General features: G+C 44.7%; 1 protein-coding gene across 16 annotated transcripts in view; it reads left to right on the forward strand.

Moving 5' to 3' along the window:
* LOC143521618 (uncharacterized) overlaps window positions 1–25,915 on the forward strand; it is a 316,853-nt gene that overhangs the window by 67,306 nt on the left and 223,632 nt on the right. For 2 of the 16 annotated variants that reach the window (XM_077014795.1, XM_077014805.1), the window contains exons 5-7: window positions 17,444–17,551; window positions 23,965–24,012; window positions 24,185–24,277. The exons of the other annotated variants lie outside the window; for them this stretch is intronic. In XM_077014795.1, the coding sequence (XP_076870910.1) occupies window positions 17,444–17,551; window positions 23,965–24,012; window positions 24,185–24,277 (249 nt within the window). The remainder of the gene's footprint in view (window positions 1–17,443; window positions 17,552–23,964; window positions 24,013–24,184; window positions 24,278–25,915) is intronic. 16 annotated transcript variants of the gene reach the window in all.

Consider the following 25,915-nt stretch of genomic DNA (forward strand, 5'->3'; position numbering starts at 1 on the left):
TAACAGAAGAATTTTAAATTCAATTCGATATTTAATCGGAAGCAATTGTAATGTCGCGAGAGTGGGACTAATATGATCAAATTTTCTAGCCTTAGTTAGGACTCAGCATTAGCGTTAGCTGCAGCATTTTGTACAAGTTTAGCTTCTTTATGGACTGTTTAGAGCAGGGGTCGGCAACCTTTGAGACATTGTTACGACCCGGCCTAGGCTACCGGATCGTAACAGGTAAAGACGGAGAAATATTTATGATGAAGGAAAATGTTTTATTTGTGGCGGGACAATAGGCTTCAGGAGTTGATATGGCTAAAAAAAAAAAAAAATAACAACTTGGAAACACAACAGAATGGCTAACTTCCTATTTGACAGAAAGAATAAAGAAAATATACAAAAACCTACCCTAACTCCCTAACCTTAAACAGAGGACAAAACGGAACAAAAATAGCCTCAACTCCCTACGTCCCAACCACTGAGAAAACCCAAGAAGTGAATATACAGGCTATGTACAGTGTGCTGTATACAATAGGCGACCAGACTTATATTGAGGGGGGAAACCGTAATCGTAGTCAATGGAGAAGCGTAGATCATAGCCGACACAGAATCCAAAAATACATCAACAAACACTTCCACACATACACTCAGAACACCACGAACAAACTGTCTTAACCATACAAAAATCTCAAAATGCGAACCACTCTTAATCTTTCCTTCCTGCCACCCTCCTTGTCTTCATTCCCGGGCCGGTTTAAGTAGGGTTGATGACAGCAGGGGCAGCCAACGGGATTGTCGCAAGGTAGTGGTGTGACGCCAGACAGCCAACGAACGTCGACGCCGTTGCAGCGGAGCGCGATTGGACGCGTTGCCTGGGGAAACAACTCACACACACAACGTGCGGCGCTCACACATAGCGTGCGCTATGACAGCCCTAGTGAACTATATAGAAACACTTCTACATCGACCCCAGGGCCGTAACACCCCCACCCATAAGAGTGAACTAGGGGGTCCCAGCACGAGACAAACAATCCGCCACAACATTTTCACTGCCTCTTTTGTGTTTGATGTCCAAATAAAAATTTTGGCAGATTAAAGACCACCGCATCAGTCGTTGATTGGTGTTGGACATCCTGTACAGAAACACAAGAGGATTATGGTCGGTGTACACAGTGATTGGAAGGGCGCTAGAGCCGATGTATACTTCGAAATGTTGAATGGCGAGTAGTAGTGCGAGGGCTTCCTTCTCTATTGTACTGTAGTGACACTGATGGCGATTGAACTTGGCTGAAAAATATGCAATGGGGTGATCGACACACAAAGCATCCTCCTGTAACAACACAGCCCCACAACCAGTCTCACTGGCATCAACCTCTAATTTGAAGGTCTTTGTGAAGTCTGGGGCGGAAAGGACAGGAGACGAACACAACAACCGTTTTACGGCCTCAAACGCCGACTGACAGGTGGGGGACCACTCAAATGTGGTGGACTTACGTAATAGGTTTGTAAGGGGTAGCACAACATCCGAGAAGTTTCTGGAGAAACTTCTGTAGTACCCCGTCATACCGAGGAAACGCCTAATCTCCCTCTTGCTTTGTGGAACAGGGAATTCAACAATAGCTTGAACCTTTGCTTCTACTGGACGAACCACACCACGGCCTACTCGTTTCCCCAAATAGGTCACTGTGGCATGACCAAACTCACACTTAGCGAGGTTTATGGTCAAACTCGCCTCCTGGAATGTGAGAAATACCTTCTCAAGAGTATGCATGTGTTCCTCCCATGTGTCGGTATATACAATGACATCATCTAAGTAAGCGTCACATCCCTCAATATTCGTTAACACACTGTTCATAAGTCGTTGAAATGTCGCAGGGGCGTTTTTCAACCCAAAAGGCATAACAGTGTACTGCAGAAATGTACCAGGAATAGCAAATGCCGAAACCTCTGAGGCCCTTTTGGTTAACGGAACTTGCCAATAGCCCTTGAGCAAGTCGAGTTTTGTAACGAACTGTGCGTTACCTATTCGATCCACGCAGTCATCTATACGGGGGACTGGGAATGAATCAGTGGTTGTTACAGAGTTGACCTTTCTATAGTCTGTACAGAACCGAAAAGTGCCATCGGGTTTAGGCACCAGCAAGCAGGGTGAACACCATGGACTGGAACTAGGTACAGCAAATCCATTTTTCAACAGGTACTCAACCTCCTGTTTCATAATAGCGTGTTTAGTTGGGTTCACTCGGTAAGCGTTCTGTCTCACCGGTGTGTTAGTCCCGACTTGTATGTCGTGCTCAATGACTGAAGTTCGTGAAGGTATGTCAGCGAACACAGAGAGGTATTTATGTATCAGACTTACGACAACGTTTTGTGCTGACTCAGGAAGATGCTGTAACATAGAGGGGAGTTCTTTTAAGGATTCTGAATTGGACAGACGAGCAGAAGGAAGACCGGTACCACGAATAACTAACTCATCCACCTCAGGAGTGTATTCAGAGGAAACAGGGGTAACCAACAAAGAAGGCTTAGGCACGTCACAAACATCCTCGGCAACGTCACGCGCTACGTACGGCTTAAGCATGTTGATATGACAAACGCGGGTCTTTTTCCTGCGGTTTGGCGTGTTTATCACATAGTCTGTGTCACTTAGACGGGACTCAATAACAAATGGTCCTACAAATCTCGCTTGTAGGGCAGAACCGGACAGTGGTAATAGAGCCAACACCTTGTCTCCCACGTTAAAACAGCGCGGTACGGCACGTACATCAAAACGAGCCTTCATTCGGCCCTGAGTTTTATTAAGCGCCTGATGTGCTAGAGCACATAGTGTTCTTAGACGTTCACGAAACTCACTAACATAATCAAGAACATTAGTAGGAGCGGATGGAGAGGGATCAGGGGTTAACATTTCCTCCTGCAAAACCTTCAGCGGACCTCTCAAGGTGTGTCCAAACACCAATTCAGCTGTGCTAAAACCAAGCGACTCCTGCGGAGTGGTCCGAACAGCGAATAAAAGAAGTGGTAAGCCTGTATCCCAATCTTGTCTGTGGGATAGGCAATACGTCCTTAACATGGATTTAAGGGTCTGGTGAAACCTTTCTAGGGCACCCTGTGACTCAGGGTGATAAGCACTAGATACCTGATGACGAATTCCCATTTGTTTCATGGCCTTTTGGAAATATCTGGACATAAAATTTGTTCCTTGATCGGACTGTACATGTTTAGGGAGACCAAAAGTGGTGAAGAATTTAATCAACGCGTTCACTATCGCGGGAGCCTTAAGGGAACGAAGGGGAACAGCCTCAGTATAACGGGTGGCAACACACATAATGGTCAACATATAAACATATCCTGACTTCGTTTTGGGGAGTGGACCCACGCAGTCAATGAGAACGCGCTCGAAGGGTTCTCCACACACCGGAATAGGTTTTAAAGGGGCAGGCGGAACCACCTGATTCGGTTTACCAGCCACTTGACACACATGACATGAGCGACAAAACTGATTTACATCCCGTTTCATCATGGGCCAAAAAAAATGTCGCAACAAACGTAGATACGTTTTTCTAACACCTAGGTGTCCAGATAAAACATGGTCATGAGCAAGACTCAAAACGTGGGACCGATATGGTTGCGGTACGACCACCTGATGTACAGTTCTCCACTCCTGATCCGTGCTTGCATCAGGAGGAGTCCATTTACGCATCAGAACACCGTTCTCGAGGTAGTAGGCTACTGAACGCGTACTGAAATTCCCATCAGTTGATACGCTTGCTATACAAGTGGATAAAGTGTTGTCTTTCTGCTGTGCCTCAATGAGTTTGTCTCGGCCAAGAGTCGATGTAAATGAGTCGAACGGACACGGTTCGGTTTCATTCGAATCCGTGGTCTGTGTAGGTGTATCACTGCACATAAACGAATCGGATAGTCCATCGACTTCCGCGTATTTTCGTGCCTGGGCTCTGGTGAGCACGCACGTCTTAAAAACAGAAGGAAATTCCGTTAACAAACTGTCTGAAACACTCTCCTCTGGCTCTGACACGACTTCAGGGGCGGACCAACCCTTACTACCCGCCAAATCGTTACCGAGAATAAACGTTATTCCATTCACCGGTAATTTCTCCCTCACAGCAACCCTAACCATACCGGTAACTAACTCCGAGCGCAAATATATTTTGTGCAAAGGAACTCTCAACACACGCAAGTCAATACCTTGCACCAAAACATCCAAGTCACATTTTGTCTTCTCAGACAAAGGCAAAACCGAACTTAGCATCAACGACTGTGCTGCCCCGGTGTCTCTCAGTATGCGAACGGGATACTAAATCGCACCTGATGACAACACCGCTACAGTCCCATCGAACACAAATGGCTTAAATGAGGCGTCTATTTGGACTGTATCCAAATAGGTATCGGACTCCTGGTGTAAAGAGGAGGTATGAACTAACCCGATGGGTTTTGCTGGTGAGTGGGGCTTCTTCTGGTTTTTATTAAGCAGCTTTGGACAACCTGCTATAAGGTGACCGGCTTCGTGACAATAAAAACATTGACGCGACTCATCAGATGTCCTCGCGGGTGTGTTCGGAGGCAGAGGAGGTGTAGTAGCAACACGATCGACCTGACATGCTCGCTGGGGAGTAGAGAATATAGTTTTGTGCGTTAATACAAACTCGTCGGCAAGGATTGCAGCATCAGCAAGAGATGACACCTTCTGTTCGTTTAAATGCACAACTAATCTCTCCGGAGCACACGTTTTAAATTCCTCTAATAAAACCAGTTCTCTAAGCTGTTCAAGTGTGTTCACTTTGCAAGACGCGCACCATTTATCGAAAAGAGCCGCCTTTTCACGGGCAAATTCAACATGTTTGGCTGGCGGTTTTGGCGTGCTTACGGAACTTCTGTCGATATGCTTCTGGGACTAACTCATAGGCACGTAAGACCGTGGATTTCACCACGTCATAATCCAGACTCTGTTCCAGCGTTAAAGCGGAGCATACTTCCTGAGCTCTTCCCACCAGTTTACACTGTAATAGTAGAGTCCACACATCCTTAGGCCATTTCAACGTTGTCGCTATTCGTTCGAACACCGGGAAGTATGCATCAACTTCGTTTTCACGAAAATAGGGCACAACAGCCAGATTTCTACTGACATCAAACCCCTCCCAGCCTGCCGTAGCAGACGGAGTAGACTGGAGCGCAGGAGACCGTGTCCTAGTACGCGGAGCGGGTACAGGGGTAGACAGGCCCAACGAGTGTCCACGCGGAGAAGGCACCGGCCGGGAGCCAGCAGGGGAAATGTGAGAGGGTGGATGTTGCCTCATCTCCAGCTCCAACTCTCGCACCCTGACATCCCGATGTGTCTCAAGTTCAAGGGCACGGACACGCTGTCTACCCAACTCTAGTTCTAACTCCTTCATGCGTAACGCAAGCATCGGGTCCATCTGACCGGGAGCAATAGGTTCCACATGCACCAGATCTTTAGCCTCAGCCCCAAACTCGGCCTCGATTCCCGGCCCAGACGGAAAGGCAACCCCCAGAGTCTCGTCTCTATCTGGCAGTATCTGTTGCTGTACGAGCTCATCATATAGGATATTCTTGATAACGCGTTTCGTATCAGAGCGAGACACCGTCACACTAAAGAAATCCGCAATCAATAAAAGATCATCCTTCCGACACTTGTCAAATTGTTCTAAGGTGGGAAACAACGTGAACTGTACCAAATCGAATGCAGCAGCCATGACTACTCACAACCGACAAAACGAAACAAAATACCAGAACAAAACCCACACCAAACCGCACGCCCCCCCACCACAAAACAACAAAACCGGCAGGCAAACCAAACCAAAGGGACGAGCCCCCAATTCTGTTACGACCCGGCCTAGGCTACCGGATCGTAACACGTAAAGACGGAGAAATATTTATGATGAAGGAAAATGTTTTATTTGTGGCGGGACAATAGGCTTCAGGAGTTGATATGGCTAAAAAAAAAAAAAATAACAACTTGGAAACACAACAGAATGGCTAACTTCCTATTTGACAGAAAGAATAAAGAAAATATACAAAAACCTACCCTAACTCCCTAACCTTAAACAGAGGACAAAACGGAACAAAAATAGCCTCAACTCCCTACGTCCCAACCACTGAGAAAACCCAAGAAGTGAATATACAGGCTATGTACAGTGTGCTATATACAATAGGCGACCAGACTTATATTGAGGGGGGAAACCGTAATCGTAGTCAATGGAGAAGCGTAGATCATAGCCGACACAGAATCCAAAAATACATCAACAAACACTTCCACACATACACTCAGAACACCACGAACAAACTGTCTTAACCATACAAAAATCTCAAAATGCGAACCACTCTTAATCTTTCCTTCCTGCCACCCTCCTTGTCTTCATTCCCGGGCCGGTTTAAGTAGGGTTGATGACAGCAGGGGCAGCCAACGGGATTGTCGCAAGGTAGTGGTGTGACGCCAGACAGCCAACGAACGTCGACGCCGTTGCAGCGGAGCGCGATTGGACGCGTTGCCTGGGGAAACAACTCACACACACAACGTGCGGCGCTCACACATAGCGTGCGCTATGACAGCCCTAGTGAACTATATAGAAACACTTCTACATCGACCCCAGGGCCGTAACAACATGGAGTGCCAACTTTAACATGTCTAGTCAATGAGTGTCACTATCAAGAAATAAAATTGGAGCGGGAGGGGTAGCGAGTTTAAGTTGTGGGGGGGGAGGGGGGGTTTAAATTGTTGAGCCGAGGGAGGGTATGTAAATGGACACAAATGATTATATCACGATTAGGGATGCAAATTATCGATTATTTCATTAATCGTTAGTTGATTGATCTTATCGATCGACTTTCGATTAATCGATAAGCGGCGTTTTCCACCTGAATTTCAGTGTTTCAATAGGGCTTTTAAAAATATTAGCTAAATATACTGCTCAAAAAAATTAAGGGAACACTAAAATAACACATCCTAGATCTCAATTAATAAAAGCCTTTGAAATCAGTTGAAAATCTCTCATTTCTACCCGTTGTCTGTTCCATTTGCACAAGAGCAGTTGAAATTGATTCACAATCAGTGTTGTTTCCTATCTGAACACGAAGTGTGGATGACTTGGAGTTACATTGTGTTGTTTAAGTGTTCCCTTTATTTTTTTGAGCAGTGTAGTTAAAACACTTTGGTCAAAAAGTATATATTATATTATGATAATTATATTGTATTATATGATATATTGCTCAAGTAATTATGCATTAGGAATTTTTTATGGTATAACAAAATACATTCTTTCATTTAAAAAAGGAATAAATTAAGGACTGGCTCCGTTCTTGCATTTGAAACATTAGACATTTTAAAAAATGTAAAAAAAAAATTTTTATAAGAAATTAAATAGAGAGCCAAACAGAATATTATTGAGCCTATGCTTGGACAATGTTTCTAGCATTGTAGTGAACACATGCTGTAATGCGACCGGAGAGTGCCCAAGTCTCCACAACATCATTGAGCTTGTCAGGTAAATTGTCAGCGGTGTGTCTGTCCGACATGTTCGTCGTAATCAGCACTGCAGATTTTAGCTGCCAGTTCTCGTCAGTGTAGTGGCACGTCACGGTAATGTAACTTTCTGTTGTTAGAGTCGTCCAACAATCTGTTGTAAGGGCTACAGCAGTAGTGGTAGCTAGCTTTGTTTTAGCTCACTCTTCATTTTTCATAGCGAGCTTCGAAAACGCTCGCCTTCCCAGTGTAGCTGTGATTTTAGGTTGACCAGGTGCACTGGTGATATGCAGGACATCTGCATGCACGGTGTTCAAATGATAATTGAGTGAGCTAGTGGAACTGTTGTACTTCAATACCGCATTACACAGAGAACATTTGACTTCTTAGTCTAAATTAACAATGTTGAAATTGTAGCGACTACTTCTCCTCACAGCGAGTTCCCTAACAGACAGGCACTTGGCCCTTTAAGTGACACTGGGAGAGCGGCGCCTGCGCGCGCCAGGGGAGGGGAAGAGAACAGTGCTGTTGTTTGAGTTGCGTGGAAAATAAAGTTTCCCTCCTCTGGATTTTCTGGATTACGCAGTTTCTGCCTCGTTTCCCGAACCCGCTTCAAAATGGTCCCACACCGCACGTCTTTTCGCCCGCTTCATTTTGTTTTCCACTCTGGTCTTTCGCGACACGTGTTCACCTCTCGTTCTTACACTCTGTTCAAGTTACTACAGGAGCGCTCTTTAACGATTAATCGTGATTAATACATTTTGATCGAGTAACGTCTTAATCGACAATTAATCGAAAGTCGATTAATCATTTGCATCCCTAATCACGATCGATCGCCAAGTATAAACGGTTGAGGAGCAATTTCGATTTCTGACATTTTTTATTATTAATTTTTTTTGCTGATGCTGGTCCAGCGTGTCGCGTGCCAGTGATTATGCCTCGGCGTGCCAACGGTTGCACGCGTGCCATAGGTTGCCGACCCCTGCTATAGAGCATCCAATTAGAAGACCATTACATCTTGACAAGACAAAAGCATTGACCATCTTGGCGATATTACGTAAATGGAAAAAGACAGCCTTGGTGACATTGCATATATGTGCGTCAAATGAAAGATCCAAATCAATAGTGACACCTAAGCTTTTTGCGGTAGATTTAGGTGTTACTGAAAAACCATCTAGGGTAAGGGGAATATCAGCCCAATTCCTTGTAGCAGCTTTGAAACAGCGCCTCAGTCTTATCGGAATTTAGTTGAGGAAAATTCGATGCCATTCGGTTTTTAATGTCCTGGACACAGTTCTCAATCTTGAGAGTAGTAGTGATATCATCCGGATTGGAAGATATATACAACTGAGTATCATCTGCATAGCAATGGAAGCTAATACCATGCCTACGCATGATAGTGACCAGTGGTAGCATATATAATGCTTAAGTTTATGTTAAAACCAATGTTACAATACATTTCTGTAAACATACATATTTTTGTGATTTTGGTCTTTAAATTCCAGCTTACATGAACATTTTATAGTTACCTTTTATTTCAGCAGATAAAAGAATGGTGTACTTTCATAAATTAACTCATTTAAAACAATGTAAAAACATTAACCAAAACAATAAAAGCAATAATAAAAGCTCAACCATAATACATACTTTCAATCTCTTTATTTTGACAGTTGAACTTCAACAATCATGACAACTGAACTGACTAAAAAAGTATATAAAAAACACAAAAAGATGGTTACTATGGATTTTTACAATGTTCTCGAAGTTGAAAAGATTTATATTAAATGGGATTCTAAAATATAAACAATAGGGGTGTGACGAGATCTTGTGCCATGAGATCTAGCGAGACGTAACTCTGAGATTTCTCATCGGTTAAAAATCTTGCGAGATTTGTGATCCAGCAAGCAGTCAGAATGACGTCGGAAAATACAGGTATTACTATTGAAGATGCCCCCGCCACTTTCAAATTGTTTGTTTGGCAGCATTTTGGGAACCCTACGGAAATTATCAATGGCAAGAGAGTGACTGATAAGACACGGACCATATGCAAACATTGTATGAAAATAATTCCGTACACCGCGACTAGTACGAGCAGGATGCAGAGACATTTACAACACCACTACAGCTCAGTACTCAAATCAACTTGATTGTACTTAATCTCACTTGAACAGAGGTAGCAGGGACAGAAAGGCACACTTTGGCAAGTTGAGACAGGAAAGGATATCAGGAACTGTGTGGGGATGCTAATATTCTTAAAAATGAACATGGCAGTTGCAGCAAATTCCATGACATACTTGGTCAGGCTCTGTTTGCACTATATAAGAACTTTTTGTTTTGCACATAATACAGTGAGTCCCCTCTTAACGAAGGGTCTGGTTAAAGACGGATCAGAGTTACGACCGACTTTTTATTTTATTTTGCACGGTGCGCTGAGGAGCACTGGCAGCACAGTGGAGTGTTGTGGACTGTTGTGTATGATAAGCCCATCTCGGCAACGCGATCGCTTTTTCTCACGCTGTACGCATGCACGAGAACATTGTTCATTTTTTTCTATACTGTATTTACGATCAAAGCATATCTAAATCTAGGGTCACGCTTATCGACAAAAACTGCATTACAACGGACTTTTCAGTCTCTTACATAATGCATGTTAAGAGTTATAATAAAACATTTCAAAATGCATGTGTAACTCAGTTAAATAAAAGTCTGTTGTCCAGTCATATAATTTGAATTTTAGTGTTCTTAAAATCTCATCTCGATCTCGTGAACCCAATATCGTGTCTCGTCTCGTGAGCTGAGTGTCTTGTCACACCCCTAATAAACAATAATGTGAACTAACAGCACTAGTTATCCTATATCATTCTCAGTTTATTGTGTAGTATGGACTGTAGCAGCATGTGCCAATTAAAAGATTCAGATTAGAATTGCTTGGGAAAAATGTTTCTTTGTTTCATTTACACACCCAGTAGAAAATCAACAACTTGAAAAATTTAGCTACACTGAATATGCCTCTACTAGAACTTTTAATTGGCTAATACAAAGCACAAGGGCCAATCACAGAATCTAATACTGCAATAATCATTACAGATCATAAAAGGGATTACACACAGTTGTTTAAAGTATTTTCAACAGTAACAGTAAGATGGTAAGGGTGCTGAAATTATTTTAAGAATTGCGCCTAGCTATATGAAACGATCACATCAAATATCTCATAGAACAACATCACTTCATTATCACTGTGCACTAGTGTTCAGTCCCAGTTCAGTCACTGTTAGCTGTCACTACATAGCAGTTAACTTTATCAAAAAAGATGTCGTATTAGGACACATCCAGAAGGAAGAAAATTCCATAACTCCAGGTTTTGAACATTGTGGGCAGTTTCTCTCAATGATCTTGTTAGGCATCATTAAACCAGTGCCCACTGCCACATCTGTGAAAAGAGAAAATCAAATGTTTCTGTTTTAACCTGCAACCTGTAGGCTATAAAGTAATTCTGGGGCATCGTCTGCACTTTTTAATCAACATAACCTAAATGCAAAACAAACAAACAAAAACAAATTCTGAAATCACAATAACCCCAAATATCAGACAGTTTTGTTTGACATCCAGGAAGATATGAGGCATGTTGGCCAGAATTGGGCCTGATTTTGGCCGCTGTGTATGGTTTCGACTCGTATCTACATTTTTACAGGGCTTGCAGCTGTAGAGTTCTTACCTCATTATTCAGTTTCTAAAGTAAACCCATCCATTTCTGACCAGGCTTTTATTGGAGTTTATGATTGCTTAAAGTGGAACAACTTTCAAAGTGACTGCACATAAGCTCATCATGGGACCATTTAAAAGTCATACAAATTTTTGTATACATAACCAGAAAACATAACTGTTTATCAAGTTAAGTAGTGAAATAGTATTACCCATACTGGTGCCTTGATCTTGTGGGCACATACTAGTCTTGAAAGAGGAGTTAGCAAAGAACGTAGTAGAGGTGAAACAAGTGTAGACAGGGTGATGTGTCTGAAGATAGAAGTAGAAGGTCTGATGTTGAATGTTGCCAGTGGTAATGCTGCACAGGTTGGATGTGAGGAAGAGGAAAAAGAGAAGTTTTGGAAGGATCTAGATGAAGTGATAGAAAGTATTTCCAGTGAGGAGAGAGTGGTGATTGGAACAGACCTAAAGGGATATGGTGAAGGAAACAGAGGAGATGAGGAAGCAATGGGTAGGTTTGGTGTCAAGGAAAGGAACCAGGAAGGACAGATAGTGGTGGATTCTGCCAAGAGGATGGAAATGGCTGTAGTCAACACTTATAGGGTGACCTATGAGAGTGGAGGGAGGAGTACACAAGTAGACTACATTCTGTGTAGAAGACAAAACCCGACAGATAGGGGACTGTAATATTGTGACAGCAGAGAGTGTGGCCAAACAGCATTGTATGGTGGTGTGTAGAATGACTGTTGTTGTGAAGAAGAGGAAAAACGTCAAACCAGAGAAGAAGACCAAATTATGGAAACTGAAGAAGGAAGGAATGTTGTAAAGAGTTCATAGAGGAGCTGTTAAAGGCACTGGGTGGTAAAAGTGAGCTCCCAGATGACTGGGCTACTAAAGCAACAGTGATTACCTGGACACCTGTAAAGCTGCTTTGTGAAAAGCGCTATACAAATAAATTTGACTTTGATTAGAGAGACAGGTAGGAAGGTACTTGGTGTGACATCTGGCCAGAGCAAAGATGATAAGGAAACCTGGTGGTGGAATAATATATTGCAGGAAACTATTCAGATGAAGAGGTTAGCCAAGAAGAAAAAAGGACAGTGACAGGACCGATGAAAGTAGAGAGGAATATAAGAAGATGCAAAAAGAGATAGCAACGGCAAAGCAGAAGGCGTACAATGAGTTGTATGGGAGGTTGGACACTAAAGAACATGAGAAGGACTGATTGACCAGACAGAGGAATCAGGCTGGAAAGGATTTGCAGCAGGTTAGACTTGTTAAGGATAGGAATGGTAATGTTTTAACAAGTGAGGAGAGTGTGATGGGAAGATGGAAGGAGTACTTCAAGGAGCTAATGAAGAGAATGAAATGGAACGAAAAGTAGTTTGGAAAGCTTTGGAGGGGATGAAGAAGGGAAGGCAGATGGACCTGATGACATACCAGTGGAGGTATGGAAATCTCTAGGAAAGATAGCAGTGAGGTCTTTGACTCAACTGTTCTATGGTATGGTTGAGAGTGAGAAAATGCCAGAGGAATGGAGGAGAGGTGTGCTGGTACCCATTTTTAAGAACAAGGGTGATGTACAGAGTTGTAACAACTACAATGAATTTAAGTTGATGAGCCACACATTGAAGATCTGGGAGAGAGTTGTAGAAGCTAGACTTAGACAAGAGGGAACTATTTGTGAGCAGCAGGGTGTCATGCCAAGAAAGAGCACTACAGATGCCAACTTTGCTTTAAGGATGGACAAGCACCAGTAGGGTCAGAAAGAACTCCACTGAGTGCTGTCTGCTTGTAGAGCTTGTCAAATCAAGCTATGAACAAAAGGGAAAGATCTTACTTGTTTTTATGTTCCCTCATTCCGTACATGGAAAAACACTACCATTTACATTTATGGCATTTAGCAGACGCTCTTATCCAGAGCGACTTACAAAAGTGCTATGTAGTTGCTTGGAATCTCCAAGGTAGTATAGATAGTCCTGAACACAAGGTACTCTAATCTGGAAAAACCACTAGACGAAAGTCATATGATACCTAACAATTATGCAAAGTCATTATTATACCTTGAATATACACATCACCTGAGGAAAAAGACTATAACCAAATTATGCACAATACTTGACAGTAAGCAATACCTGTAACAAACACCTGAGGAAAGAGACGATAAAGCACAATAGATGAAGCATAATTACGTAAAGTGCACTTGAAAGAGGTGGGTTTTCAGTCAGCGTCTGAAGATAGCAAGTGACTCTGATGTTCGGACACGAACATAACGACGAGCCGTTTGGAAACACCAGGACTATGCCAGGCTACAAGCCAAAGCCCAAGAAGGGAAAAAAGCCAAGCAAGCGACACCACCACTCTTCCTCCTCTCCCCCGCGCCGCGTAACCTCGCCAACGCCAGAACAATTGGAGAGGGACCCGGTGTGCGCCCTCCAGCTGGCCTCAGCCCGGAGGGTAGAGGAGAGTAACCCCGAGCTGGCGGAGATTTTCCGACAGGGCGCAAGGAGAATTTGGAGGGAGCTACACTCCCCTCCATCTCGCTCTCGCTCACCGCCAGGGGTGGACTCCAGTGTTTACGGAGCTGTTGAGTCCACCCCGGAGAACGAGTTTGGGGAGGAGGACTCAGAGGAGGAGGAGGAGCAGGACGAGGAGGAGGAGGCATATCCTCCGTCGATAGGCGAAGCCTCCACTGTTGACTACGGTGGGGAAGGGGAGGAGGCCTACCCCCCATCGCTGGACGACGTGTCCACTGTGGACTACGGGGGAGAGGAGGAGGAGTCCGAGGAAGAGGACTACCTCCCTCCGCCTGTAGGTCCCGCTTCCATCGTTGAGGAGGGGGAGGAGGACGACGACGATGACTACCCGCCGTCGGAGCGCTCCGCATACCCCTCTGACTACGGTGAGGAGGAAGAGGAAGATCGTCCTCTGTCCGTGCACTCAGGCGTTTCTGAGTGCACGGACAGCGAACTGTACTCAGGGGAGGACGGTAGTCCGCCCCCCTCAGAGTGTTCTGCGGGGACCGTGAAGGGGAGTTGGAGACCGGAGGCGAGTCCGTCCTCCGAACGCTCCGGAGAGGTGAAGATGGAGTGCTCCCGGGGTGGCAGCCCAGAGCAGTTCATGGAGAGAACCCGGAGTGAGGACGAGGAGAGCATGGAGACTGAAGGGGTCTCCCCAGGCGGCCCGTATGGGGAGTACGCCGACCGCGCTGCTCCGGGCGCCTAGTCACAGCTAGAGCCAGGGCTCTCAAGTTTAGAATTCATTTCAGAGTGTGAGAGTCGGTGGTGAACGTAAGTTGTTGAGCGGGGGTGGCGAACGTATGTTGTTGAGCGGGGGGGTGTATACGTTGTATATCGCGATCGATCGCCAGTGGAGGGCGACATGGATATGGATCAGAGGTAAATAAACTAGATTTTTTTTTTTTCCGCCGTGTGAAATTGGAAGTGTGGCGTGTGAAGACGCTCAATGCGTGAGACTTGAGAACACTGGCTAGAGCTCAGCATCACAGAAGCAACATAGCCAACATAAAAGCACAAAAACCTGCAGTTTTTTCTAAAAGTAAGGTATACTCTGTAAAATGCTGTTTGTCTGTACAACCTAAAAAGACATTAAAAGTATTTATTTCAAGTTGATTAAACACTTGGCCTGGCTGTGCTCATTTTTTTCTGGACTAACTATGTTTATACTTTCGCGAGAACCTCCACGAATGGCGGAAGCGTTTATACTTGCCGCATCACGTTCTGTGCAGTGTTCTCCGAAACGATATGTGGTAGTACAAAGAAACACCCCTCAAAAACAGGGGAATGAACATTTACCTGATGAATTTTAATGTTGCTTTGTGTTTCAAGTTTGAAAAGTGCTGGAATATAGGCTAAAGTACTTGAAAATGCTTGAAATTGTAACTACTTCGTTTCACAACAAATAGCTGTCTATAAATAGCTGTCTGACTGAACAGTTCTCTTGTATTACGTTAACAAATACAAACTAACTCTTGTAATTCTATGGCGAAACATGGGAGAACGTGAAGACGTTAAGATTGCGCGTGAAAATAAACCATTAAATAATGTGATAAAAAACACCATGAACAGATTAAAATAAACTGGTTAAAACTATTAACACATGTCAGACATCAACTTGTCGTCAGAATGCTAATCATAATAAAATAACTAAACATTCCCAGCAAAGCAGCGATTTTTGAAAAATTTAACTAAGACGTACCTTCAGTTGATATTGAACACAGACACTTGGCGTGAACTGGTGCTTCTGTGCTTCAGTGCTTCAGTCGGGCTCGCTTTTACCTGTGATTCTGTGAATAACTGAACGTAACGTCTCCAGGCAACTGGCGCTCAAATTCAAACTAGTGATTCTCGGCATTCATTGGCTGAACAGACCACGCAACTGCCCCGGCAACCACGATTCTGTCCAATCACCACACTGTTTGCTGATCTGTTTCCTGATGGATGGATGGATCGATCTCTTCTCTCTCTCTCTCTCTCTCTCTCTCATTCTCCGCTCTCTCCTGACCAACCACACACACACAGTCTCTCTCTCTCTCTCTCTCTCTCTCCAGCCCCACAACACACACACAGTCTGTCTCTCTCTCTCTCTCTCTCTCTCTCTCTCTCTCTCTCTCTCTCTCTCTCTCTCTTTCTCTGACCTCCCCCTCCACAAACTTATTGCTATGTATTGCAAAGTTTTAACAGGTTATCTTATGGGCCTTTCTGAAAAAACGCCTTATGTCTTTGTGCCAAATTACTGTGAATTTACAATAGGCATTGCAGTTTATTACACTGTATTGAAAGTAATTGTATAGGACAGTTCCGTTAAATAAATTTTTGTTAAGTTTTCTAATTGATTTATTACTTAATTTACAGCAAACATGTAAAAAAAAACAATATTTTGCATTTTAATATAAACACACAGAGAAGGAAAAAAGTAAAACAACTTTATGGTTCTGTGTTTTTACACTGAAAACTGCATTTTTACACTGATAACTACTAAATTAACACTCAAGACCCTTAAAAAATATATAATCCTGTTATAAAACAAGAAATTCTTGTAATTTAGGAGTTTTCTTTAAAAAAGTCATTTTCCTGTATTTTACAGGTATATTCTCTTTTTATGAAAAATACAAAAATACTGTATTTACAGTAAATATCTGTAAAAAAAAATTACAGTGTAATTGTAAATCCATGTTATCAACATAGAATCCACTCACATCCTCTCCAGCTGCTCCTTCAGAATCTGACACCTGATTGTGTTAAAGGTGCTGGTAAAAAACATGACCCTCACGTAACCCCCTGTCCCATTCAAGAATGAGTACTGCATCATCCACGCCCATGTTCTCCTAATATGCAAACTGTAACGGATCCACAGCCTGCAGCACTGGCCTGAGAATCAGGAGCAAAAGCCTCTCAAATGTCTTCATAATAACTGTGGTCAAAGCCACTGGTCTGTGGTCCTTCACACCTACCGGCCTCCCTACCTCAGGGACTGGCACAAGGCACAATGTTTTCCACTGAAAACAGAGTCTGTGTATTTGTGCTCCGCACTGGTGATCTGATCTGTGAGAGTGCGGAGTGCCTTGTGCACGCACACTCTTGGAGGAATGTACTCCGACGAACACCACAGAGGGGAACTCCCGCAATAGAACTCCAGATCAGGACCGCATGTTTTCCTGAACCCTGTAACGTCTGTACACCAGCTGCAGTTTATATAGAAATAGATACCGCCACATCTATGCTTCCCCAAGGTCTCCGCGACAAAGTCCGTACTGTGGAGGTGGCAGCCAGCAAGCTGCAGTACGCTATCCAGGACTGGCTCAGTCCTGGTGAAAGTTCATCCATTTTGCTGCTTAGTGAGCGGAAGTGGCCCATGTGGATGCTGGATAGCACTGTGCGTAAGCCGCGCAGATGGAGTTTCACGAGCGCTCTGCCACGTTTCACAAGCCTGCACCTCAGTTTGATGCTGAGGAGATCCTCTGTGCTGTATGTGAATGCGTTGGTTTCACCTGTGGCGGCACAGACAAAAAACAAGGACCCCTGAGCTTCTGAGTCGCCGGCCGTGGCGCCATGTTGGATGTTCATACAGTCATTTTCCCTGAGAACAGGTTTCATTCAAACAACATAAAACCTCTCGTTGTGTTTATTCCAAAAAATGTATCCATAATTCCAATATCCATAATCCATGGTTTTTTATTCAAAGTAAGTTGCTTCTCCAGCTCACTGACTTATTGTTTTTTATTCACAGGTTTGAGTTTACTTGTGATTCTTTGATTCGGCTAGACCATAGACTGCAGATAATGGAATCTATTCAGCATGATCTTCTTCTGAAAGGGGAAATACAGGAACTTATTAGGTGTGTATTTATTGTTTTACTTTTTTATACTTATTGTCACGTCCAGCCCCTCCCTCCTCCTTGGTCCCGCCTAGCTTCCCCGTTCCCAATGTTTCTCCCTCTGTCTGTCACGCCCTTGTTGTTAGTGCACACACCTGAGTCTCGTTATGCTCCCCTGTTTCAGAGTATATCTTCCCTTCTGTTTCAGTCCTTCGTGTCGGTCATTGTTTGTAAGTGAATCCCGCAGTGTTTTCCTTGGTCTTTCCTGCTCACTTATATTCGTTCTAATGCTCATGTTCTTTGCCTGGTCTCCTCTGTTTATATGTGTATATGTGTTCTCGTTGCCCTGCCTCCCCCTCTGCGTATTCTGTCCCTGTTTAAAGTAGTGTGTTTGTGGTTACACCTTGCCCTGCTCTCGATGTTAGTTCGCTGTTTTATCCTGTTTAGTGGTCTATGCTAGCCCTGTGCCTTACGCTTCCCGTTTCCTCTGCTTCCTGGTTCAGTTCTTTAGTGTCCGTTGCGTGTTCTTATTTAGTTAACGTTGTCCTGTCCTGTCTAGTTCCCGCTTATTTTTCCTTAGTGTTGTAGTCTATAACCATTGGTTTCCATTGGTTAGTCTATAACATGTTGTATAGATGTTCCTGTCTGTAGCGTGTGTTTACTGTGCTTATGTATGTTTGAGTATACTATGTGTTCGATAGCTTCCTTATTGTTCTATTAGCTGTTTAGTTGCTTGTATGGTTCCCCTTGTTTACTTACCACCTTGTTTATTAGCTTTCCTGTGTTTAGTGTCATGTCCTTTTATTTAATAGATTTATTACATACCTGCGTTTGCGTCACATCCGCCCCTTGAATCGTTACACTTATGCTTAATTATAATTATTTACAAATGACCATCAAAAGTTACACCAATAAGCACCAGAAAAATATTAATTCAGGTAAAGGCCAACCGACCTTGCAGCTGCAGACCTCTCTGGTAGCATCTGGGATAAATGTACATGCATCAACAGACATGGCATTCATGGGAGAGTTACTAGAAGGAAGACTGCTCTTAAGAAAGCCCAAAGTTGCCCATTTCAACTTGGACAAACCAGAAGCATTCTGGAAGTCCATTCTCTGGAAACATTAGTCCAAATTTGAATGTGGCCACAACCACAGGAGCCATGTTTGCAGAAAAGAAAATACTACATATAAAGAGACGAACCTCCTCCCAACAGTGAAGCATGGTGGGGGAAATGTGAAGGTCTAGACCTGCTTTTCTGCCTCTGGACCTGGATGCTTGTTGATGACTCCATCACCATCAATTCCCAGATCTATCAACACATTCTTGACCAGGATCAGGGAGCTGAAGCTGAGACAGAAATGTATTACAACATACAAACATGCAACTCTGAGTGCTTTGTTCTTTGCTCAAAGCACATCAGATACCCAGCTAGAATAATAACCTGGCCAAAGGAGGAGATGGAAGACACTGACAAAGACAAGGACACTCCTCACAACACACTGAGGGTGTAACCCCAAATCCAGCACTTTGAGGCAGTATTCTAAGGAAGGGGGCTGGTGCTATTGAGCATCAGAGTCTCCTGAAGGGAAGACAAATGAGGAGAAGCAGCTGCCATGATTGGTGTATTAACCCCTCCACAGCATGTACCACTGACAAAGAAAATGAAACTAGCGCTGGTTGGTAAAGGCAGGACTCGGGACTAAAACACAGCACAGAGGTGTATAGAATAGACTTTCACAATAGAGGCTGGGATCTTCCACAGGAGGCAGGACCCCAGATGCAGGATGCTCAAAATGCTCCTGAGATGATCCAGCACATAACATAACTAGATGCTGGTAGGCAGAGTGCACATGTTTCTGTGTCTAGCATAGTATTCAGAAACATCTGTGCTGAGTATGGATTGGAGTTTCACATCAATACAAGCTGTGGCAAGAATGTTTGCTGTGTCTGTCAGCACAGTGTCCAGAATATGGAGCAGATACCAGGAGACAGGCCAGTACAGCAGGAGACATGGAGAGGGCCTCCTCCTTTGTGCAAGGAGGAACAGGAAAAGCTGTGCCAGATCCCGACCTCCAGCAGGCCACTAATATCCATGTTTCTGCTCAAGCTGTCAGAAACAGACTCCATGAGGGTGGTATGAGGGCCCGACATCCTCAAGTGGTGCTTGTGCTTACAGCCCAACACTGTGTGATTGGCTTTTGCCAGAGAACACCAAGATTGGCAGATTCACCATTGGCGCCCTGTGCTCTTCACAGATGAGAGCAGGTTCACACTGAACACATGACAGAGTCTGGAGAAGCCATGGAAAATGTTCTGCTGCCTGCAACATCCTCCAGCATGACCAGTTTGGCAGTGGGTCAGTAATGATGTGGGGAGGCATTTCTTTGTAGGGCCGCACAGACCTCCATGTGCTTGCCAGAGGTACACTGACTGCCATTAGGTACGGGGATGAGCTCCTCAGACCCATTGTGAGACCATAAGCTGGTGCAGTGAGCCCTGGGTTCCTTCTGATGCATGACAATGCTAGGCCTCATGTGGCTGAAGTGTGTGAGCAGTTCCTGCATGATGAAGGCATTGATGCTATGGACTGGCCTGTTCCCCAGACCTGAATCCAATCAAACACATTTGGGACATCATCCACCAACGCCATGTTGCACCACAGACTGTCCAGGATTAATCCAGGTCTGAGAGGCGATTCCTCAGGAGAACATCTGGTTGTTGTGTCATATAGGCATGTGGAGGCCACAAACACTACTGAGCCTCATTTTAACTTGTCTTGAGGAATTTCCACTGCCATCTGTATGTTAAGCTAGAAAAATCACTCTTCTATGTCCAAGAAGTAGGATATTTGGGATATCGTATAGCCCAGAACACCTTGGCCATGGGCCCGTCTAAAATTCAGGCGGTGGCTGGTGAACTGCTGGCTGTTAAGTTGGCACTGGAGGAATGGAGGCACTGGCTGGAGGGGGCCAAACATCCATTCCTTGTATGTACGGATCACAAGAACCTGGCTTACCTCCAGCAGGCCAAACGTCTTAACCCCAGGCAGGCTAGATGGTCCTTATTCTTTGGGCAGTTCGACTTCACTCTCTCTTATAGGCCTGGCACCAAGAATGTAAAACCTGATGCCCTTTCCCGTCAGTGGGAGACACCCCCTGACATTTCCGAGCCCAGTACTGTCATACCTGTCTAAGATTGTAGCACCCATACAATGGGATATCGAAACAGAGGTTAAACGAGCACACCAGTGACCCCAGGCCTAGCGGTACGCCTCCTGGTCGCTTGTATGTCCACCCTAATTTAAGGAAGAAAGTCATGGAATGGGGGCATGACTCACCTTTCACAGCCCATCCTGGGGTTCACCATACTCTAAAGCTCCTGCACAGGAGATTTTGGTGGCCTGGGATGGACCAGGAGGTGTGCAGTTTTGTTTTGGCCTGCGGGACTTGCGCAAAAAACAAAGTGTCTCATTCCAAGCCCGCCTGGCTGTTGTGTCCTCTCCCTATCCCGTCCAGACCATGGACGCATGTAGCTGTGGATTTTGTCACTGGCTAACCTCCCTCTCGAGGTAACACCATTATTCTGGTTATTGTCGACCATTTCTCCAAAACTGCCAGGTTTTTAGCCTTACCTAAACTCCTCTCGGCCTGTGACACTGCCTTTTTGGGGGGTGGGGGGGCTTCCTGAGTCTCCTGGGTGCCAAGGCCAGCTGTTCCTCAGGCTTTCATCCCCAAACTAATGGCCAAACCGAGTGGACCAACCAAGATCTGGAACAGACGTCCGGTGTCTGGCTTCCACCAATCCCTCCTCCTGGTCTGACCAACTTCTCTGGGCTGAGTACGTCCACAACAGCCTGTGGCACTCTCTGGATGTTACCCTTTGACTGCCTTTATGGCTATGCCCCTCCTATGTTCGCCGACCAGGAGGAGGATGTAGCTGTCCCAGGAGCTCGGGTCTTAGTGCATCGGTGCCGGTTGGCCTGGCGAAAAGCCTGTAAGGCTTTACTCTCAGTGTCTGCTGGCTATTGCCGTAGTGCAGATAAACACTATCTCCCAGCCCTGTCCTTTCGTCCTGGGCAGCAGGTTTGACTTTCCGCTAAGAACCTGCCGGTCCGTGGTGGGACTAAAAAGCTGGCCCCTTGATATTTGGGCCCTTTCAAGGTCGATAAACGTATTAATCCTGTTACCTTCTGCTTGTTGCTCCCTCCTTCTGTGCGGGTCTATCCAGTGTTCCATTTTTCGTGTCTCCACCTGGTTTGTGCAGTATGCCCCTCGCCCCTGTGCCGCTGGCCCCCCCATGATTGATGGGGCCCCTGCTTATACCGTTAATCGCCTCCTGGATCTTCGCCGTGTCGGGTCGGGACCAGAACCTCATTGATTGAAAGGGTTATGGGCACGAGGAGTGCTCGTGGGACCCTGCCTCCCGCATCCTAGATCGTTCCCTTATCTGCGACTTCCGCCCTGGGCCCTGCAGGGTCTTGGGCCTAGAGGGAGGCTCTGTCGGGGCTGGCTCGGTTGCGGCTCCTCCGGCTACCACAGGAGGGGGCTCATGAGTCAGCACCAGGCGGAGTAGACACAATCAGCCCTTCGCTTTCGGCCCATCTCTGCTTTCGTTGGGTTACATTGCAAGGTGTCTCGCTACCTTTCTCTCTTTATCTCTCTCTTCTTATACTGTCACTTATTCGAGTCTAGGGTTGCAACAGTATGAGATTTTCACGGTATGATAACCGTCTCAGAAAATACCGCGGTATCACGATTATCACGGTATCACAGTTTGTTACATATATTATTAAAAGATACACTGCCTCTAAAGAAATTACAACAAAAGTTTTTTTTGTTCAGTGAACTATTTATTGTAGAAACCTGGAACTATTGTGTCACATATGGCCGCACCCCCCTCCCTTAGCTGTCACTACAGATTCCCTTGTGTCTGTGTTCCTTACCTGTTTATCCCGCCCTGCTCGTTTGTCTCCGTGTTTCCCTTTTATTACCACGCCCCTGTGTCATTGCCATCACCTGTTCCTAGTTTAGTTTCATGTATATTAGTCCCTGTAATTCCCCGGTCTGGTTATCTGTTGTTTTGTTCATTCTGTGCTTTGTTTCTGTATCCAGCCCGTTTTCCTGTTCTCGTGAGTACTTCTAGTTTGCTGCCCAGTTGCCCTGTATATTCTGTTTGTTGCGTCGTTTTGCGTTTTACCCGTGTTTCATTTCCTAGTGTTCAGTTATGTCGCTCAGTGTTCCATGTTCAGACTCCCTATCGGATTTGACCTACGTCTTTCTGTTTGACCCCGAGTTTGGTATTCCCTTTATTAAATCTCGCTCTCCTCAGCGTTTGTGTCCGCCTCCTCGCTCCGCAGCGCGAGCTGCGTTACATATTGTATACAAAATGTCTCCTTTTAAAAAAAATAAGCTGTACACTGCAAAATTAGAGAAACCTAAATCATGGATTTCAGTAGGCCTACAATTATTTAAGTTTAAATTATTTAATATCTGATAAACTGAGCCCGGGTCAGTGTCTGATCAACAACTTTTGTAAACGTCCGTTTTACTGCCAAGTTGGAATATAAGTTTAACGTGCTGCGAAATATTGAAATGGAACTTGAAATTGACGTACAAGTGCTTGATTTCCACCTTGTAAAGGTGTATGAACCCTGCAAACATGACTTTGTTCATTGCGCTGAAGTTACAAAATTCGAGAGGTGCACGACCTCGCGCACGGGCAGAACCACCGCGATTACATCATTTTCGCCGCTGATTTTAGTTTAGCCTTTTTTTTTTGTTAAAAAATGTATTAAGTCTGATGCACTTTCTGCCATTCTCACCACTGTGTGCTGAGTAGCTGAACCGGAGCGGAGTTGCGCATGCGCGGGAGAGTATCTCCGCTGGCTTGCCTTTTATCAGTAATAAGCAAACGCACACGGTATGATAACTGCATTTTAATACCGTGGTATACAGTGAAACCGGTTACCGCTGCAACCCTGTTCGAGTCTGTATCTCCTGCACCGTTCCCTAGCCCATCTCAAGTTTTCCTCCACCTGTTACATTTCCTATCCGTTATACTTTTGTTTTGGGAAGGGTTTTTGTTTGTTGCAGTGTTTGCCTGCTACCAATTACTTCCCCTGGCATCCTTGGTTAAATTTTTACACGTTGTGTTTTTCCGCGTCTTTTGAGTTGCCTTTATTATTTTTCTTCCGTCTCTCTACGGTTGAGTTTTGCTTTGCACACATTGAGTTTTCTGCATTGTTTTGTGTTCTCTTTTCTCCTGTGTTTTTATGGTCGAGTTTAATTTTTAGCGTTGAGTTTTCCGCGTTGTTTTGTGTTGGTGTTTCTACCACTGTGTTACTCTTGCGCTGACTTATATCATCGCTGTTGTTTCAGCTCCAGCCGGCACTTGGGTCCACCTCTCTCTCATTTTGTTTTTGTCCACACAGGATGAAGCTAGAAACAGCATCTCCAGCTCCCATTAAGTTCAGCAACGTGTATGTTTACTTTAAACATGATTTTCTTCTTTGTTCATTAATTATGACAAATTCAAGACAGATCAATGATGATGTAGTAAATCATTTATTGTTATTTCAGTGGAAGTTAACTGGCAGTATTGGTGAGTAACTGGGTGGAGTGTAAAACCTGAAACTCTTCTGTTAATCTCAGGTTGATCCAGGACAGACTGACCTCACCAGCTCCATCATGCATCTCTATGAAAAGTGACCAGTCAGTGGATCGACCCATTAATTTCAACAATGGGTGTGTTTAACACAATCATGTCTCTTTTTCTCAGTATGCACTCCTTTCCAATGTGAAGGCAGGGGGGCAGTCCCCTTGCTTATATACAATCTTAAACACAATTCAGAAGTTCTAACAAGCAGGTTATCTTTAGCACAGCATGTTCCAAAACATAGGCGTCCAGCAGGCTACTTTGTCTCACATGTGTGTATCTCCTAATATGGACTTCCCTAGAGTTAGCAGAAGCAACTGATGCATCAGTTGAACACAGAGAAAGCTAAATGACCCAAGACTAGTAGCCTAGTGACTACCAGTTAACAGAGTGCTCTTACCCTCAGCACTCTCCCTGACCTGGGTCACAGTATAGCACACATGCATAATATGAACTAAATATAAGTACATGATTACACTGAAACACACTACTTCATTATTGTAGTTGTTATGCCCCAGCGATAAGTTGTTTGATTTTGTAACTAAGTTGTTTCGTTACTATGACGATAAAGCAGAGATGTATTCTGGGTAGTAAGAAGTAGCGTTTGTTATGCACCTGTCATGGTCAGTTGTGTGTTCATCCTGCCTGCAGCCATAGCTCAAACTTTCTCTCCCTCCTTGCTAAGGCATTGTCTGTGAGTACAACCTATATATTGCTTGTATGCAAACTAGTTATACCCTGTGTTCGCTAGCATCTTTATGCATAACTAGTTACGTAGTCATGCTATGCTGCTCATCCATATGCTATGTTGACGTGTATGCTGATTGAAACGTCTCGTTGTAATTGTTACAGTTTCACAAGATTCTCACTAAACTTCATGGAAAGAATTATCTGTGTCCTGGAGTTTTTTTTGAGAGTGTTTAAACTGATTGGAATCCAGCCCATGACAGTGAAAAGACAGCAATACAGCTACGAGGGACGCGAGGATAGCCATAGCGTGGAGCTAATTAGTATCAGAAATACGCGACTAACCTTCAGCTTCCAGACAGCTTCACGTTAGCCCGCTCCTCTCGATAACGATTAGCGCAACCATCGGGATGTCACAACGCAGCGACAGTAGTAAACAAGCTAGAGATGATCGGTCTGAGTCAGCACGCTCAACGAGCAGCCGCTCATCCACTAAGTCGTCTAGAACAACGGTGAGCATGGCTGTGGCAATGGCACAGGCTAAAGCCGAGGCGGCGCAAGCTAGAGCAGCACATGCAGAAAGGGAAATCCAGCTTAAGGTAGAGCAAGCACGCATACAAGCTAACCTAGAAGCATTGAACGAGGAGAAAGAGAAAGATGCTGCTATAGCAGAAGCGAACACTTTGGCAGCCGGTTTGCAAGATATGGGGTTTGAAGTACGAAGCGAGATTAAAAGTGTGCCCTATCAAGCTGTTAAAGACCAACGCACCGCCGCATTCGTAGCCGACCAAGCCAGCTCGCGTAGGGAGGATGCATTCGCCGCAGCAGAATACGATGCCGTTTCACCCTCTTCTCATTCTGCTTGCTCGGGTATGGCCAACGCTATGCCTTCGGCGACGCAGGTGTTCATGGGGAACCAAGCCGCCGCCTCTGAAGCTGTTACTGCACACCAGGTGCGTCAAGGTTCGCATGCAAGCGGAGCACCTCCCCAACCGTTTCTCTACTCCGCTCCAGCACCGCAGCTTTGTGGAGCTTCTCCA

The sequence above is a fragment of the Brachyhypopomus gauderio genome, chromosome 1 (assembly GCF_052324685.1).
Source record: "Brachyhypopomus gauderio isolate BG-103 chromosome 1, BGAUD_0.2, whole genome shotgun sequence".
Classification (NCBI taxonomy): Eukaryota; Metazoa; Chordata; class Actinopteri; order Gymnotiformes; family Hypopomidae; genus Brachyhypopomus; species Brachyhypopomus gauderio.